General features: G+C 40.8%; 1 protein-coding gene across 1 annotated transcript in view; it reads left to right on the top strand.

Annotated features, from left to right (window-relative positions):
- The window catches only part of snx18a (sorting nexin 18a), a 99,806-nt gene extending 87,138 nt beyond the window's left edge, over positions 1-12,668 (top strand). Inside the window, exon 2 of the mRNA XM_028805615.2 lies at positions 11,494-12,668. Within this exon, the coding sequence (XP_028661448.2) occupies positions 11,494-11,747 (254 nt within the window). The 3' untranslated portion in view covers positions 11,748-12,668. The remainder of the gene's footprint in view (positions 1-11,493) is intronic.
- Positions 12,669-17,630: the final 4,962 nt, after the last annotated feature.

Here is a 17,630-nt window from a genome sequence, read left to right as displayed (position 1 = left end):
CTGTGGGGATGTTTTTTCAGCGGCAGGGACTGGGGGACTAGTCAGGATAAAGGGAAAGATGACTGCAGCAATGTACAGAGACATCCTGAATGAAAACCTGCTCCAGAGCGCTCTTGACCTCAGACTGGGGCGACGGTTCATCTTTCAGCAGGACAACGACCCTAAGCACACAGCCAAGATATCAAAGGAGTGGCTTCAGGACAACTCTGTGAATTGTCCTTGAGTGGCCCAGCCAGAGCCCAGAATTGAATCCGATTGAACATCTCTGGAGAGATCTTAAAATGGCTGTGCACCGACGCTTCCCATCCAACCTGATGGAGCTTGAGAGGTGCTGCAAAGAGGAATGGGCGAAACTGGCTAAGGATAGGTGTGCCAAGCTTGTGGCATCATATTCAAAAAGACTTGAGGCTGTAATTGCTGCCAAAGGTGCATCGACAAAGTATTGAGCAAAGGCTGTGAATACTTATGTAAATGGGACTTCTCAGTTTTTTTATTTTTAATAAATTTGCAAAAACCTCAAGTAAACTTTTTTCACGTTGTCATTATGGGGTGTTGTGTGTAGAATTCCGAGGAAAAAAATGAATTTAATCCACTTTGGAATAAGGCTGTAACATAACAAAATGTGGAAAAAGTGATGTGCTGTGAATACTTTCCGGATGCACTGTATATGTGGGTAGGCAAACCTCCTTGTGTTGTGCTGCAGATGGATTACTTAGCTATCTTTTTTTCTCTGAACTGACACTGAAAGCGGCGTTCTGTGTCCAGAACTCAGCTTTGATGCTCCCCCCTCACTGGTAGATCTGTAATGCTTCTACGATCTGCTTTACTCATTCTCTGTGAAGTTTTACCCCCGGCCCTGCTTCACACTGCTTACTTGGGATCAGTGGTAACTCAATCTGATGAACCTTTTTACATCTTCATGAGTCTGAAACTCTGGTGGTGACCAATGTGAATTTCCCCTTGGGATTAATAAAGTATCTATCTATCTATCCATTCATCCATCCATCCACGGCCAGTGTATTTTAACAGATGGAGAAGTGGTGGTGGAGCTGCAGGGGCAGTAGTTAGGGAATTCATTCCCGGGCTCCCGAACATTTTTCATTCCCGCATTCCCAGGAATGAAACTGCTGTAATTCCCGGGAAAATGGGAACGGCCAAGCTCGCATATATAGCGTGTAAAAGTGTAAAAATCGATCAAGAAATAACAGAGTTATAGTTGAAAATAATTAGGGTGGCGCCATTGCTGCAGCTTGCACTTCATTAGACAACAACTTTGAACAGCAACTTGAAATTGCAATGCGTCAGTCTGTTGCATCCGCATTATCTGTGCCAAGAAACTTGCCATCACAGAATGATGACAAGAAACTGGATGCATCAGTAAAAGCTGAAATTGCGGTGTTTCAGAGCAACAGCAAGTGCGGGCGTTGTTTAGAACAAGTCTATCAGTATCTGATGCCTGTGCCGCCTACTTCAGTGGAGGCAGAGCGTGCTTTCTCAGTGGCTGGCGTACTTCTGCACGTAGGTGCACTCTTGCCTGGACGTCCGCACGCTGGACACGTTGTGCTTTCTACGCTCTTATTACCGCAACTAAAGATACATGTACTTATATGACAGCATGAACTGCTTGTAGATAAGGTTAGTCTTTTATTTGTGTCAACATATTGCAGTAGTTTTATTTAAAATAAGTGTCGGTCGTTCTAAAATCGTTCACATGTGAGATGCCCATGCACTGTGTCATCCCCGGGATTCCCGAATTCCCGGGAATGGATTCCCTAGTAGTAGTCATTAAGCTGTCTTCCTTCCTATGCTGTACTGTTGCTGCTGCAAACACTCCAAATCCTTGACCTCAGTCTCAGAACTCTCCAGAGACTCTTCAGAAGAGCCCAGCAAGTCCATTTTTCTTCTCTTGATGCTTTTCTAAATCCTCATTCCACTTCTGATTAACACCAATATAGTGCCTGCATTGAGTGCCAATGGATTCTTTGAAGACTGATTGTCTCACTGTCCCTAAAGAGACTACTTGATGTTACCATACAAAATGGAGTTCATTTGCAGGCTTGCCATTTGTATAGGCTTCCCTGCAGCAGCTCTGAAGCTGCTCCTTTACATGATGGAATGCCAACTCATAATGGTGGGGACTCATCACTAGGTTGATGCCAGTTGTCAGGGCCACCACAATATTATTTTTTCAGTCAGTCAGTCACATCCTAAAAATGTAAAAAAAAAAAAAAAGAAAAGAAAAACTACAAAAGTGCAAAGTGTTTACAAAAGCACAGTTTTTGTACAGTTTCTTTCAAAGATCAGAGTGCATGATGTGCCTAACTAGTAAAGTCAGCTTTAGAGCTGGTTTATTTTATCTGAAGAAAGAACATTATGTTAGGAGAAGGTGCTTGTCAGTTATGTTTTGGTTAAATTTAAGGTTTTACAGTAAGACGTTTTGTAGTTCATGCTTAATAGAAACTCTGTTTGCATTTAAACATTTATTTTTGGGTGAAGTTGTAAAATATTTCCTCTTTCAAAATGGCAGTTACTCAGGAAGGATGAAAGCAAGACTTACAAAAGATGCTTGCTAGGTAACACTTGTTTGCAGCTCAGCAGCACATTCTTTGATATTTCACGTATTTTACCATTGAATATCATTTCTGTTAAGTTTGTCCAGTAAGTGAATTATTGAATTTCTCACACTGACTTGATGTCTTGGTGATATATACCCATTAATGTAACATATGTAAATCCACTTTTGTATTATAGAGGTAAGGTCCTGGATGGCTGACAATTTTATCGATCTTAACCAATATAAAACAGAAGTGCTGATAGCTGGTCCTCCTACCAAAGCTCAAATTGGTTTTAAACTGTTTGGCTCTTTAGCAGACTTTTGCAAACCCCATATGTGGAATCTTGGGGTTATTTTTGATAGTAACCTCTCCTTTGAGAAACAGAGAAATTCTGTGGTCAACAACTACTTTTTCCAGCTTTCTCTTTTAGCCAAGGTTAAGCATTTTTTTTATCTCCTAGGGATCTTGGGAAAGTTACTCATGCTATTCTCTTTTCTCAGCTTGATTACTGCAATTTGTTGTATTCTGGGATCAATAAATCCCAGATATGCAAGGTGCAGTTGGTCCAGAATACTGCTGCCCGTTTTTTGGTCAGGGCAAGAAAATTTGATTCTGTATTTCCAATTTTAGCCTCTTTACACTGACTGCCTGTTAGTTTCAGAATTGATTTTAAAGTGTTGTTGCTGGTTTTTGATTCAATACATGGGTATACTTCTACCTATTTATCTGAATTGTGTGTTATATACCAGCCATCCAGAGAGCTTAGATGTACTGGTCAGTTGCCTCTTGTTGTCCCTCGCATTAAGTGTAAAACTAAGGGGGACAGGGCTTTTGCCACTGCTGCACTCATCAGTGGAACTCTTTACCCAATTACATTAGGTAGTCACCCTCAACTGTACTGTTTAAAACAAGACTGAATACGCGTTTCTGTTCTCTAGCTTTCTTTCGCATTCATTGATATTGATGGTTCCTTCCACTTAGTCATTTGTTTTGCTTCAATTTACTGCTGTTTTTATTGTGTTTTATTGTATTTTTTCTGTTTATGTATATTGTATATATTATTGTAAAGTACATTGGCTATGGCTTCACTGATGTTGTTTTAAATGTGCTCTATAAATAAATTGACACTGACAATAATGAATAGGGGTGGCATGGTGGCACAGTGGTAGCGCTGCTGCCTCGCAGGTAGGAGACCCGGGTTTGCTTCCCGTGTCCTCCCTGCGTGGAGTTTGCATGTTCTCCCCGTGTCTGCGTGGGTTTCCTCCGGGTACTCCGGATTCCTCCCACGGTCCAAAGACATGCAGGTTAGGTGCATTGGCGATCCTAAATTGTCCCTAGTGTGTGCTTGGTGTGTGTGTGTGCCCTGTGGTGGACTGGCACCCTGCCCGGGATTTGTTTCCTGCCTTGCGCCCTGTGTTGGCTGGGATTGACTCCAGCAGACCCCCGTGACCCTGTAGTTAGGATATAGCGGGTTGGATAATGGATGGGGGGGCGGCACGGTGGCGCAGTGGGTAGCGCTGCTGCCTCGCAGTTGGGAGTCCTGGGGACCCAGGTTCGCTTCCCGGGTCCTCCCTGCGTGGAGTTTGCATGTTCTCCCCGTGTCTGCGTGGGTTTCCTCCGGATACTCCGGTTTCCTCCCACAGTCCAAAGACATGCTGGTTAGGTGGATTGGCGATTCTAAATTGGCCCTAGTGTGTGCTTGTTGTGTGGTGTGTTTGTGTGTGTCCTGCGGTGGGTTGGCACCCTGCCCGGGATTGGTTCCTGCCTTGTGCCCTGTGTTGGCTGGGATTGGCTCCAGCAGACCCCCGTGACCCTGTGTTCGGATTCAGCGGGTTGGAAAATGGATGGATGGATGGATGGATAATGGATGGGTGGATTAATGAATAGTGAGTACTAAATTTGCACACTTTATTCCGTGCAGATCATTTTGACTATCTTCATCTGAGAAGTGTTGGTTTAATGGTTTTTGAGGTGATGAGGTCAGAAGCTTGTATCTTGGTTGATTAGGGGCATGTTAGGGAAACATATAGGATAATAATGTGACAGCAAGGATCTTACTGTCAGGGTTGGCGACTGAAATTCTTTGGTTTAAAGAGACGCCGATCAGTGCTTGTCGCTGTACATGTGACTTTCCCTGTGAATAACAGCAGTCTTGTTCTTTTTGTTAGTAGGATTTGATTTGCATTGAATTGAAACAGATGAAGGCTTACCTGACGGTATTCACTGCGTTTTCCAGATGTTCATAGTGTGCATAGTTTTTGTACTTCCTCTCTTGACAGCTTTCTGCTCATTCACTGCTGCGTCTGCTAAGGGAGCTTGATTACGTAGTCCCTGCTCCTGTCATTTGCCTTGATGGAATAAATAAAGCTAAGCTCAACTTAGGACGATCAAGAAGGTGACCATCTACGGGGGGACCCTATTTTGGGGGTCTCCACTGCTAGTGAATTTCTTTTCATTTTGACCATAATTCATCCCCTGCAGAAACCTTCAGTCTTGATACCAAAATTGTCCGTCCATCTATCCATTCACCTTTCCACTAGGCGTCTGTGAGCTGACCGATGGATAGACTCACCAGGAATGGCGTGGGGGAGTTAAAAGAAGTTCTGTTTTCAGTTTGATTTTGGTTTAATAGATCATGTAGTCTACTTGATTTACTTTGTTTTGTTTTGAGATTGTGTGTGTTAAGTTTTTTTTTTTGTTTTTTTTTAATTTCTTTTTAGAGAGTGACACAATGGGGGTTATTTTTTTGTGTGTTTTTGGGTTTATGTTACCCTCTTGTATTGTGAATACACACTAGATATGTATTTTTGAATACAATCTTATTTTTCATTGTAAATATTCTTCACCTACGAACTGTCCTTGTGAACTGACTTGTTGTTGAATAAAATCTTTTACATTTTAATATCTGCTGCCACCACCATGCCTTCTCGGCTCCATGCTATACCTGCAAGCTATCTGATCCACTTTTGGCTTGTGACAAATAAGGTGACATTATCTGGTGGTATGAATAGTTTAAAAAGATATGGTGAATGTAGTTAACAGCATGGTTCATTCTCAGGTAAATACTGAATTCAGAGTTTACCTTCTTAGATCTTGTGGTTTTAAATAAATAATTGCCGTGCTTGCAGCTTAGTGAGGGGGTGTGGTGGTTGTGTGGCTGAAGCGGTTCCAGGGGAATTCGTGATGTGGGTGTTTCTCACCTAAGTGCACAGGTGAGAAACCGTCCGCATCCGTAATTGTTCCCGGGGGCTGCTGATTGCCACAGCTGTCACGTCCTCTTCATAAATAGAAGCACGAGGCAGCTAGAGAGAAAAAAATGGAGGAAGAAAGTAAAAAGAGAAAGAAAAGGAAGGAAAAAGAAACGGAGGTTGCAGGAAGCAGAGTAGAGAAAGAGAGCCGGTGCAAGTGAGCGAGCAGGCAGCTGGACAGTGAGCCCTAGCAGGGGTGTTGGGCCAACACTCGGGGGGGCAGAAGGAAGCGGTCACTCCAGCTGAGCGAACAAGGAGCTGGAGTGACCGGTGATGAAGGACAGCTGTCCGCGTAAGGCCGAGAAGGCAGTGGGAGTCAGGAGGCTTGGGTGATGGTTTCCCCAGTGTGAGTGTGCTGGCCTTTGGGGAACCCAAGTCTCGGTCTGGAGAGTGCGGAACCGAAGCCAGGGATCGGGAAGCGTCCAGACCAGATGAGCGGAGAGAGATGGTCAGCTGCTGGTAGGGTGACTCTCCAGTTGCGGGGCCCAAATGGGAGAAGCAGGGGAGCCACCAGATAAAGAAGACACTGGGCTTTGTGTTTTTAAAGGACTGCTTCCAGCATTGTTTTAACCTTGTTGTTTTAAAGGATTGGGGTTTTTTTCTATTTTTTTTAACCTCCACTTCATTTCTGTTTTTATGGATTATTTGTTAACGGATTTTTGAAAAGCACTGCACATTGTTTTGGACACTTGTTTTGGTGTATTTTAATAAAAGCACTTGGCACTTCCTTTTACACCATCCCCTTGCTCCATTGTTATGCCTCACTGCCGAGCTCATCGGTGACATTACCAACGGTGACAGGTTCAAGGGCTCCCAAAAGCAAGAAGGGAGCATGGAGCAGAACCCGCATTGTCACAGATCTTAATTATATTTTGTGTTTCTGTTCACAGTAACCCTACTTTTTCTCTGTGTTCCTTTATAAATAACAAAGTTTAAAAAAAATACTATTTTTCTCTGTGTAACATGTATGGTTATATATTTGTATAATACACAGGTAATCTATACATAGATTAATGCAGAATTCTAAGAAGTTAAATCAAAAAGTAAGGACTGTTATACCAACTGTGCAGAACACCTCCTATAGTGAATGTTTCCACTTTTCTAAATTTGTTAACCGAGTTCCTGGTTTTTGCGTACCTCACAACTTGATCATCCCTTTATTCCACCCCAGAGTTTGTTGTGCGTCTTTTGTCTTTTCACTCCCCAGCACACCACAGTGTGGCTCATCACCTCCATCTGTTTACCTTATTGGACTCCTGTGGTTTCTTTGCTCCTAATCCACTTTCCTTTTTTTTCCCCCCACATACTACAGTAAGATGATGTTTGCAAGTTACTCAATGTGTTCTTCAGTCACAGTCCTGGAGGGCCGCAGTGCCTGTAGGTTTTTGTTCTAACCCGGTTGCTTAATTAGAAAGCAATTCTTGGCAATAATTTAATTTCATGGCTTGTTAGTGCTTTAACTCTGTCAGGTAATTCTCATATCCTAGATTTCCTTCCCCTTTCTAAGGATAATCATCCAAATGATGAAGGCTAAAATGGAGGAGTAATTCTCAGTCCTTCACTTTTTTCTCTTCACTTTTCTTCCAAGTATTTAATTAAACCCAGTAGTGCATGATAAATACACACAGGTGTAAATGGTAACAAGCTAAATGGAGAGTTGCTGGTCTCTTTTGTCATTTGCATGTTATTACTAATTAGGAGCAATTAAAAACCAAGAATATAGCTGTTTAAGACTAAGCAATAAGGGTTCAAAATCTTAACGAGCAAGACAACTAAAGTGAAGCAGACCTGTTACTTGAGCAGTAAGAGCTTCTTATTAAGCAATTGGGTTGGAGCAGGGGTCCTCAATCACAGTCCTGGAGGGCCCCAGTGGCTGCAGGTTTTTGTTCTAACCCGGTTGCTTAATTAGAAAGCAATTCTTGCCAATAATTTAATTTCATAGCTTGTTAGTGCTTTAACACTGCTATGTCAGGTAATTCTCATATCTTAGATTTTCTTTCCCTTTCTAAGGATATCATCCAAATGATTTGAAGGCTCAAATGGATGAGTAATTCACAGTCCTTCACTTTCCTTCTAAGTATTTAATTAAACCCAATAATGCATGATAAATACACACAGGTGTAAATGGTAACAAGTTAAATGGAGAAATACTGGTCTCTTTTGTCATTTGCATGTTATTGCTAATTAGGAGCAATTAAAAACCAAGAATACAGCTGTTTAAGACTAAAATAAGCAATAAGGGATCAAAATCTTAATGAGCAAGACCACTAAAATGAAGCAGAAGTGTTACTTGAACAGTAAGTGCTTCTTATTAAGCAATTGGGTTGGAGCAAAAACCTGCAGCCACTGCGGCCCTCCAGGACTGTGATTGAAGACCCCTGATAGACACTCTCTGATCCCAATTAGCTAGAGTCTATCATGGCACCATTGAGTGCCAGGCAGAAGCCAGCCTTGAAAGAAGTTCCAGTTCCTCACGGATCACAGTCATACCCTGTTGGTTTAGAGTCACTGGTTAACCTGAGCTCTGTGCCTGGGGATGTAGGAGGAAGCCACAGGTTCCATTGAACACCACACACAGTCGTTGACCTCCTGGAATTCCAACCTGAATTGTTGGCAGCACTTCTTCAACCCTGTGCTTAATGCTGCCTTTTGTAACTATTGTAATCTTCACTTAATAGTTTTTTTTTTCTTGAGGCTAAAAAATCATTGACAGCTTGTCTGTGTACCTAGTCATACCTCACGCTCATTCTCAACTCAGACATAAAATCTCATGACAGGTTTCATTATAGGTTCATTTGGAGCTGTTCACAAGGAAACTTGTCATCTAAAAACTTCATGCCATCTCATAAGAATTCAGTTTTTATATTTTATGTTGACATTGTTGCTAGCCTCTTTATTTGTACTTGTGTTTAATCACATCCCTTGTGTACAAATCTGTAAATCACCATGAATGAACGAATGTGAAGCACCAGTTAGAGCACCCATTTGTTTTAAGGCAGAACAAAGGGATGAGTCTGTTTAGCCCGGCAGGCACACTTTTGGCAGCCACTATTAGCATACCTCCTGCTAGGTATTCTGGTCAGCCAACTTCTTTTTCCTCTTCCTCTTCCTTCTGTTGACATGGATACCTGTTATAACCACACAGGCATTGACCCAGGCCATGTCTTTTTACAGTATATAAACATCATTTATATTAAAGGCTCAGTTTCATGTGTTAAACTTAGGGTCTGTGGCTTCATTCCTTCAGTGTTCCCTTAAATCAGTTTTCCACAAATGCAAGCTTGTGAATGCACAGCCAACACCATCTAAAGATATCACCCATTCTGTAAGATTTTGTGCAGCCTTTTGTGATCCTCCTGCACAGGCCCATCTGTATCTTCGCCTACTGAATAAAAAATTTGTCTTCTGTTGTATGGTGATGTCTGAATTTACAGAATCTGACACAAATGTAGGGCAGTGTTTTATTTATTTAATGACCTTAGACATTGCATTTAGCCTTTTATTGTTTGTATTATGATTTTCCCAAATTCGCATTTATAGTACCTATAAAAAGTATTCACCCTTATGGAAGTTTTCACATTTTATTCTAAAACAAAAATAGTGCTTGTTGGGCTGGTACTTACCAGTATCCCATACTGGCACTTTCCCATTGTGGGCCGGTACTTACCAGTATCCCATACTGGCACTTTCCCATTGTGGGCCGGTACTTACCAGTATTCCATACTGGCACTTTCCCATTCTGCCATTAGGAGTACTAGCAGTTAATGTAGAGTATGTGTACTAGCACTTCTTTCAATGTATGCCCCACTACCACCCATATTTAGGAATACATGGGTCCTATATGTAGAAGCCAAAATGTCACAGAGTACCTCCAGTTGTTTTTTTTTTTATCCACCTTTAGCCTCTGTATACAACATTGTATAAGATGTAATTTGGCTTTCTTGAAACAAATCAATATTATTAAAAGCCTCTTTAAAGTCAAAGGGAAAGAAGATCTCTACAAAGTTGTCTAAATTAATTACAAATATAAAGGACAAAATAATTGATCTCAGTCAGTCAGGTCAGTTTTTAGTAGATGCACCTTAGGCAGCCATGACAGCCTTCAGTCTGTGTGTGCATGTCTCCATCAGCTTTGCACATCTGGACACTGCAAGTTTTCTCCATTTTACTGTAAAAACTTATTAATGTCTGTCAGGGAGTGTAGGGATTGTGAATGAACAGCCATTTTCAAGTCCAGCTGTAAATTCTCAGTTGGATTGAGATCTGGGCCCTGACTCGGCCACTCCGGGACATTAATATTGTTTTTACGCTCCTCCTTACTGTTAGATTTCTCTGTATCTTGTTGCATTCATTCTCCCGACACAAGCCTTCCAGTTCCTGCTGCAGCGAAGCATCCCCACAGCACGATGCTGCCACCACTATGCTTCATGGTAGGAATGGTGTGTTTTTGCTGATGTGCAGTGTTTGGCTTATGCCAACTATGGTGTTTAGTCTGACTGCCAAAAAGCTTGATTTTGGTCTAATCAGACCATTGAACCTTCTTCTAGCTGACTTCAGAGTCCCCCATTCAGCCTGCTGGAATTTTCTGGCTTAGATTTTGTACAACCCCATCAAAGTGGCTTCCTCGCTGCCATTGTCCATTAAACCTGTAACTGGTGAAGCACCCGAGCAATGGTTGTTTTCTGCACAGTCTCTCCAGTCTCCTCTGCTGTAGCTTGTAACTCCATCAGAGTTCTCGTAGGTCTCTTGGTTGTCTCCCTCACTAGTCATCTTCTTTCTCGATCACGCCATTATTGTAGACATCCAGCTCTTTCCATTTCTTAATGCTTGATTTTAACTGGACATCAAGGGATATTCAGTGACTTGGATACTTTCCTGTGTCCATACATTGACTTGTTCTTTTCCATTCACCTTTCACTAAGTTTGTTAGAATGTTCTTTTTTTTCTTCATTGTATTTCTTTTTTTCAACCTTTTTGACCTTAGGACACAGTTTGCTCTGCTTTTGGTCATTGAGGACCATTTCAAATACAGCAATGCAGTACACAATGGAAGTGGGGTGTGGGATGAAGGGTTTCCCCTTTGGTATAACGAGCATGGTGAGAAATGGAATATAACCTTCAAGAATTGGGGATGGGGGTGTCGTTGGTTTAATGAGCACATCGAGTCACAAACCAAGTAGTGAGTCAACTGGATTAGCCCACCCTACTGACTCCCCACAATTTGGACATTCCTGCTAAGGCGCATTTATACTCTAATCTACTTAAACCTCTGACTGGTGGTCTCCGTTGAACTGTCTGTGATTTTTAAAACCAGCTGGCTGCACCTGCGATATTTTACGTGTGTCATACTTATGCAATCACTTATTTTGTGTTTTAAAGTTAATTTAGACCATTTTGCAGAGATGTTTTCACTTTGATATCACTCTTTTTCTGTTCACCAAAACTTCAAATTAAATGCGCTGTGATTCATGCTGTATAAAAATATGATGTGAAAACTTCCAAGGGGGTGAATACTTTTGATAGGCACTGTATCTAATGATTATTGAACTTACATGACAGTGTATGAGAGTTCACTAAAGAGTTTACAGAGCTATTCTTAACTTTTCTTTTTCTGACTTAGGGCTGCTACTTTTTTTATTTTTACTCTGTGCCACTTCCCTGGGTTAACTTTCATTTCCCTTTTTCTGCAGGAGCCCTAACCAAAGTGAAAGAAAGTAAGAAGCATGTAGAAGAGGGGAAAATGGAGTTGCAGCATGCAGAGGGAATTAATGATCGATGCAATATCATCTCATTTGCCACCTTAGCGGAGATCCAACACTTCCACCAGATTCGTGTTCGGGACTTCAAGGCACAGATGCAACATTTTCTCCAGCAACAGATTGCTTTCTTCCAAAAGGTGACACACAAGCTGGAAGATGCACTCCAGAAGTATGACAATGTCTAGGCACTGAGGCTTGAGCTCACCTCCACCCAATTTTGTGGCCTTTCCCAAGAAGCAACAACCCAGAATCACTCCATTCTGCTGAAGACAGAAATAAGAAATGCACCATATAGAAGATTTTTGACCAGCTCTTTCCAGTGTAGGTAAAGGCTTGAGAACATCAGTTATTTTCCTTAAAGTTTCTTCATTATTTTTTAAGTGGTTTTAGGGTCCAGTATCTATATCCTTATCAATTACTGAGAAAGGTGAAGGCAGGCTGCCTCCATTTGTAAGTCCTATGGATCATTGTTACAGCAGCAAATGAAGTAATAAACTGTAAAGTATTTATTAGACAAATCTGAAAATGAAACACTGCAACAATTTGCACAGGCTGATCCAGGCTTAATTCTGTGAATATGGCTACTGTAGCCAAACAGCGTATCTTACCTGATTCCAAAAAGACTGGAGTGCATTTAGAAACCTTCTGTCTGTTGTTCTTCGGTTGCTGTAGAGCCTAAATGATCGGCCATCATATGGAGTGGAGTACACAGTGTTCTACTCTGAAGGCAAAGAAAGAGCAAATGACATCTTCCTATGCTGTAGCTTTATGTCTGGACGCTTTATCTTTGAGTCCAGTTGAATCTCGGTCTGAACTGTGAGCTGCTCGTGTCAGAAAGCAGATGGATCACCTGTAGGTAAGCCAGGAACCAGGGCACACCTTAGTGCTGCATTACAAAAGAATTCTATATATAGTGGAGCAAGTTTATATTTGATATGTTTACACTTAACGGAAAATATAGCATATGCCTTATTCTGTTGTTAAAAAAAACAAAAAAGAGAGTAAGAACATTGAATTATTTTAATGATTAGTCCTTAATAAGCATACAGGATGTTCAAGTTCCCTTTGACTGGTCCACCTCAGTTGCCTTGGAATAAGAGCTTTTTTATAAAAGTAGGGATGAGCGGGAGAACACACAACTATCCCTGTTTACAGTTTGCATCCTAAAAGAGCAGCTATTCCTAGTGCCTTCACAATTCTGTCTCTTTGTAGTCCCTCCAAATTATCAGGCTAACTGTTCAAAAAGTGAACAACACAAAAGCACCAGGCTGCACGAGAGACAAAAAGGGAGGTGGAGGGGAGATGTGACGCCTTGCAAAGCATTCCTTAGGCAAGAAGACACACAGACTGTATTTCTGAAAATATTTACCTTTCATTCTACAAATCAAGTCAAAATACTTGTATACTTCCTCTAATCTCTCTCTTCTTCATTTTGTTCCTGGTTTTTGGATATATACAGTTAACAGTTGCATAGGAGGGATATGAGGAGGATGGTGTTGTCCTAGATTCCCAGTATACCAAATGCCGAGGTCTTTCTCCTATCTAAGCACCAGGAAAACGCCTGGTCTAAAAATGCCCACTAAAGCACACACTTGATTTTTGGTAGTTTAGCTTTTTTTTTTTTTAGTAACAATTTCCTGGAAATGATATCTCTTGGAATGTTTGAAATTCCCATATTACAAAAATAACATTCTGTGACCCAAAACTGCAAGTGTGCAAAGATGAATTTTGACGATCACTGTGTTTCTGAAATACTGTATGCAGCCTTCAAAGCAGGAGAATCTGTATTTTATTCAGTTATAACAATTATTACTGTTTTGTAAAGCACTTCGTTATTAATTTGTGATGCTTCCCATCTGCTGCATCCTGCAGCCCAGGACTAGGAAAGACTTGTTACAGAGTACCAGGTCACAGCACAAAATAAATTCATTCTCAGCACAATGGTGTGGTTGCATTCTTTCACTTAATGTTGTTTTGTAGCTGAAATTGTCTACTGTTATTGTTAAAAAGTAACTTTATTAGGATGTAATGGACTGGAGTTCAATTGTGTTTTTGTTTTTACTCCAATTTATGTTGTCAGTTTCAACTGCTTTTACATGTTTGGTGCTACCATAATTCTTGCAGGTTTGAACAATTCCATTCAAATATATAAAAGGGTGTATAGGGTATAACATTTTAAAAAATCACATTCACATACAAAAAATGAGTAAAGAGACATTGTGTGTTTATCTGTCTTTCTGATATTAGGTTCTTTCTCATCACAGATACTTTTTTCAAGAACCAGGAGCTTTTTAGAAATTTGTGTAGCATTCCCACCGCAGGAACTCAGGTCATTTGTAGTTCCTGGTACTTTCATTTAGCTCCTACTCCAGGGTATGTGCTTTTTGTTCCACCAGGAACTACTGTAGGAGAGACTCAGGTGATGAATTGTGCTGATTGGTTGACCACAAGCACTGGCACCATCTTACAAATCTGCCAGTAGTTGGGACTTTGGAGAGCTACCAGTGTTGATAGAGTGCCGCACTGCTTCACTCTTCATAGCCGCCTCTCTGGTGCTCCGTGTTAGGCACCACATTGTAGCAATAATCTCCCCCGTGAAGTCCTAATCAGCAAAGCATTAAGGTGAGGGGTGTCTCCCCATGAACTCCTATCTTACCGCACTTTGCACCACATCACTCTTCATAGTCACCCCCCTGGTGTGCTGCGCCATACATCATATCAAAGCAGTAATCTCCGCCATCAGCTCACTTCGTACTGCATCACTCTTCTTTGTACGTCACATATTTTGCATTAAGGTTACAGTTCTGGTTGTGGGGTGGGAACACAACACTGACAGGTGGCCCAGGGGCAGCATTGTAGATGAACTCACTGATTCCTGAAAACAAAATTCCTGCATTGGGAAAACAGCCATTATGTTTGTAAGCATACAGCATAAAAAACCATTAGACTTGGTGGTGTGCAGTTGGGTTTAATGGCAGCCTTTATATAAAGTATCTACTGTACTTGTCGGCTACAAACACAAATTGTGATTCGTTTTTATTTTTTTGTTTTTGTACCTGGTGTCACAGTTGACAGTGTGTAGCGTCCGGCTCAGCTCTGAGTGGTTAAACTTGAAACTAAAGAGAACTCTTGAGAAGAAGATAAAGGAGCTCAAGTACAATTCTCATATCGCATTCTCTGGATTTGTAGAAAGCAAAAGCACATCCTGGCGTCACTGCAGGATTAATCACGTAGACCAGGGATGTCAAACCCGGAACCCAAAAGGCCGCAGTGGCTGCAGGTTTTTAGTCCACTTAAAAGTTTTATGTGCTACTGATTTTTTGTTTTTTAATCCTCTTCTGACAAAATTTTATTCCACTCCCATTCACAATCCCATTTTTGTTCTCTGTAAGGCGTGTGAATTGAACGCACAGTTTCCGTGGATTGTTAAAATCTACAAGGAAAAGAAAAAAATGTAAATATTTGAATCAGTCATCACCATCGTGTATTTTCCTTTACAAGCTGCTATGCATTTGCATCACAATGTCTCATTTCAAAATTGAATTAAAAACAACAACAAGAGGTGACTGACACAAGCATGTTATCTTTTTGTTCTTTTCCAACCTCGTGTGATTTTACAGTGAAACAGTGTTAATTAGAATACTGGAGATAAATTATAATAGTAAAATGACTGAAAGATTGTGGGTTCACTTCCCGGTTCCTCCCTGTGTGGATAGCGCTTTGAGTACTGAGAAAAGCGCTATATAAATGTAATGAATTATTATTATTATTATTATTACATACATCTTCCGAGTTAGTTCATTCATTTACTTTCAGATAACAGTTTTTCTCGGAGGTTCATCTACATTCTCTCTCATCCCAATAGCATGAATAGAAATCTAACTGCCCGCGTTCATTTGCAACTCTTAAAATTAGTCCTACACCATAAATCCTCACATCCCAGGAAATTCTGAGGGAATGCAAACTTCACATTCCATCCATTTTCTTAGTTCAAGTCAAGTTGAGTGGCTTTATTGTCGTATCATCCACACACAGCATTGCAGGTACCAGTTGGTTGGTAGTTGGTCACTGCTGCTACAGGAAAAGACATTTTAAATGACTTGCTTTTTAAGATTCGGTAGCTTTAATTGTTTGTTTGTCCATAACCAGCAGCCAAACAATAATTAGATACAGAGCAAGCCATTAGATGAGTTTCTTAAGGAGAAGACATTTCTTGCTGTTAAGGAAAAAGTCTGTTTTTTTTTCCCTCTGAGAGCACAATCAAATGTTGGATTTTCCGATGTTGGCACTGTGTGTGTTTTAAACTGGGGGGGGTGAAAGATCTTATAGTAGCAAAGTCAGGAAGGAAGCCTGCATGAGCTGTTGCTAATTAAATGTCTCTGTTACATTCTGTGCTGCTAATAGATTTTATAAATACTTTATAGCTTGCATAAAGCTCAAAGCTAGAAGTCCTTGTCTAACGTATCCTAATAATGGTACATTTTATTTATATAGCACCTTTCCCATGCTCAAAGTGCTTCACAAATATCCAACGGAATCCAACAGGAATAACAGCAAAGAAGATTATTTGGATTGGGAAAGAGTGTCATTTTTGTTGACTATGTGAGAAATGCCTGATTTTATCACATTGTTCAAGTATTTATTTTTATTTGTTTCCATGTCAGTTATCTGTGCACATCACATTATTACTTGAATTGCATGGTGGCTTAGTGGTTAATGCTACTGCCCCTCAGATCAAGCCCTTTGTGTATCTGTCCGTTTCCTACTGCATCCCCAAACTTGTGCAGGGTAGGTTCATTATTGACTCCAGACTGGCCAGGGTGTGTTTGCGAGTGGGCTGATGACAGACTGGCGCCCATTCCGAGGCTTGTTCCTGCCTTATGCCTGCTGCCGCCAGTATAGACTCTTGTCACGTAAAACCCAAAACTTGAGTGGGTGGGATTGAGAATATTTGGTTATCTATCTGCTATACAGTAAAATAAAATACTAAAGTCTGTGTGTCTGTTCCCTCTGAGTAATCCATTTGGTCAGTTTGGCTCTGGTGATGTGCTAAAAGAGGAAATGTGAGTGTGAGATACACAAGGAGGAGTAAAGGCATAGGATGCATGCTGAGAGAGTGGGCAAGCATAAAACTGGACATGAAGTGAGGAAGGTGCCTTGAAAATGAGTTTAAGAGGCATCGACTTTACAGGAATGCATTCGACCGAGAGATCGCCAGTTAAGAGACAATCAGACACACACAAATACTGAAGAAAGGTGCTGAAGGTACACTTAGGGCAAGAGAGAGAAAATATTTTTTAATTATTCTATTACCATGCTTAGTTTTACATTATTACAAAAAATGTGAAAATCATGAATGCATACTACCAGACTTTGCAGTGCGAGTGACATTAATTACAATCCATTTTTCCATTTATTGCCTAGAATAGGAGATCACAGGTTTATTTAAAACTAGGCCTTAAAAAGTTTAATTCAAAACATTGAAAACATTGAACATTCAAAAACAGTTCGGTAAAAGGTGAACTTGGACAGAGAGTTCAGAGAATGTTGGACTTTTTCTTAGATTTTTTACAAAGTTCATAGTAATCCAGGATTCTTTTTTGTCTGGCCCTATTTTTTTATGAATGCCAGATGAATAAAACAAGATGTTTAAAATATTATGTAGCGTTTATGCTAGCGATATTAAACAGAGTAATTTGTTCCGATCTACCTGTGTATTAAAGCATTAGTTTCATATTTCTGTATAAAAAAGGGCCCCACTAACGCTCCTCTTGCATGCGAGGTTCCCCTCTCTGCTGTTGTCACTTTCCTATTCTCACCGCTAAAGCTTCCTGTGAACGCTGCTACTTTTGATCCCTTTGTAACCCTAACACACCCTTCTATCTAACTATTAAAAACTGGAGATTCAGTCCTTCTCTTTCATGATGTTTTGAAGAGACGTGATATCCAAGACATCGCAAAGGGGTCAGATCTCATATGTTGGACTGTTATACAGAAATACTCTTCTTACTTGGAGCTGCAACCTCTTGCATTTCCCCCGACTAATGGAAGGAGGTTCAATGTGTATG

This window comes from Erpetoichthys calabaricus, chromosome 7 (genome assembly GCF_900747795.2).
Source record: "Erpetoichthys calabaricus chromosome 7, fErpCal1.3, whole genome shotgun sequence".
Classification (NCBI taxonomy): domain Eukaryota; kingdom Metazoa; phylum Chordata; class Cladistia; order Polypteriformes; family Polypteridae; genus Erpetoichthys; species Erpetoichthys calabaricus.
This window is presented reverse-complemented; position numbering and strand designations above follow the sequence as displayed.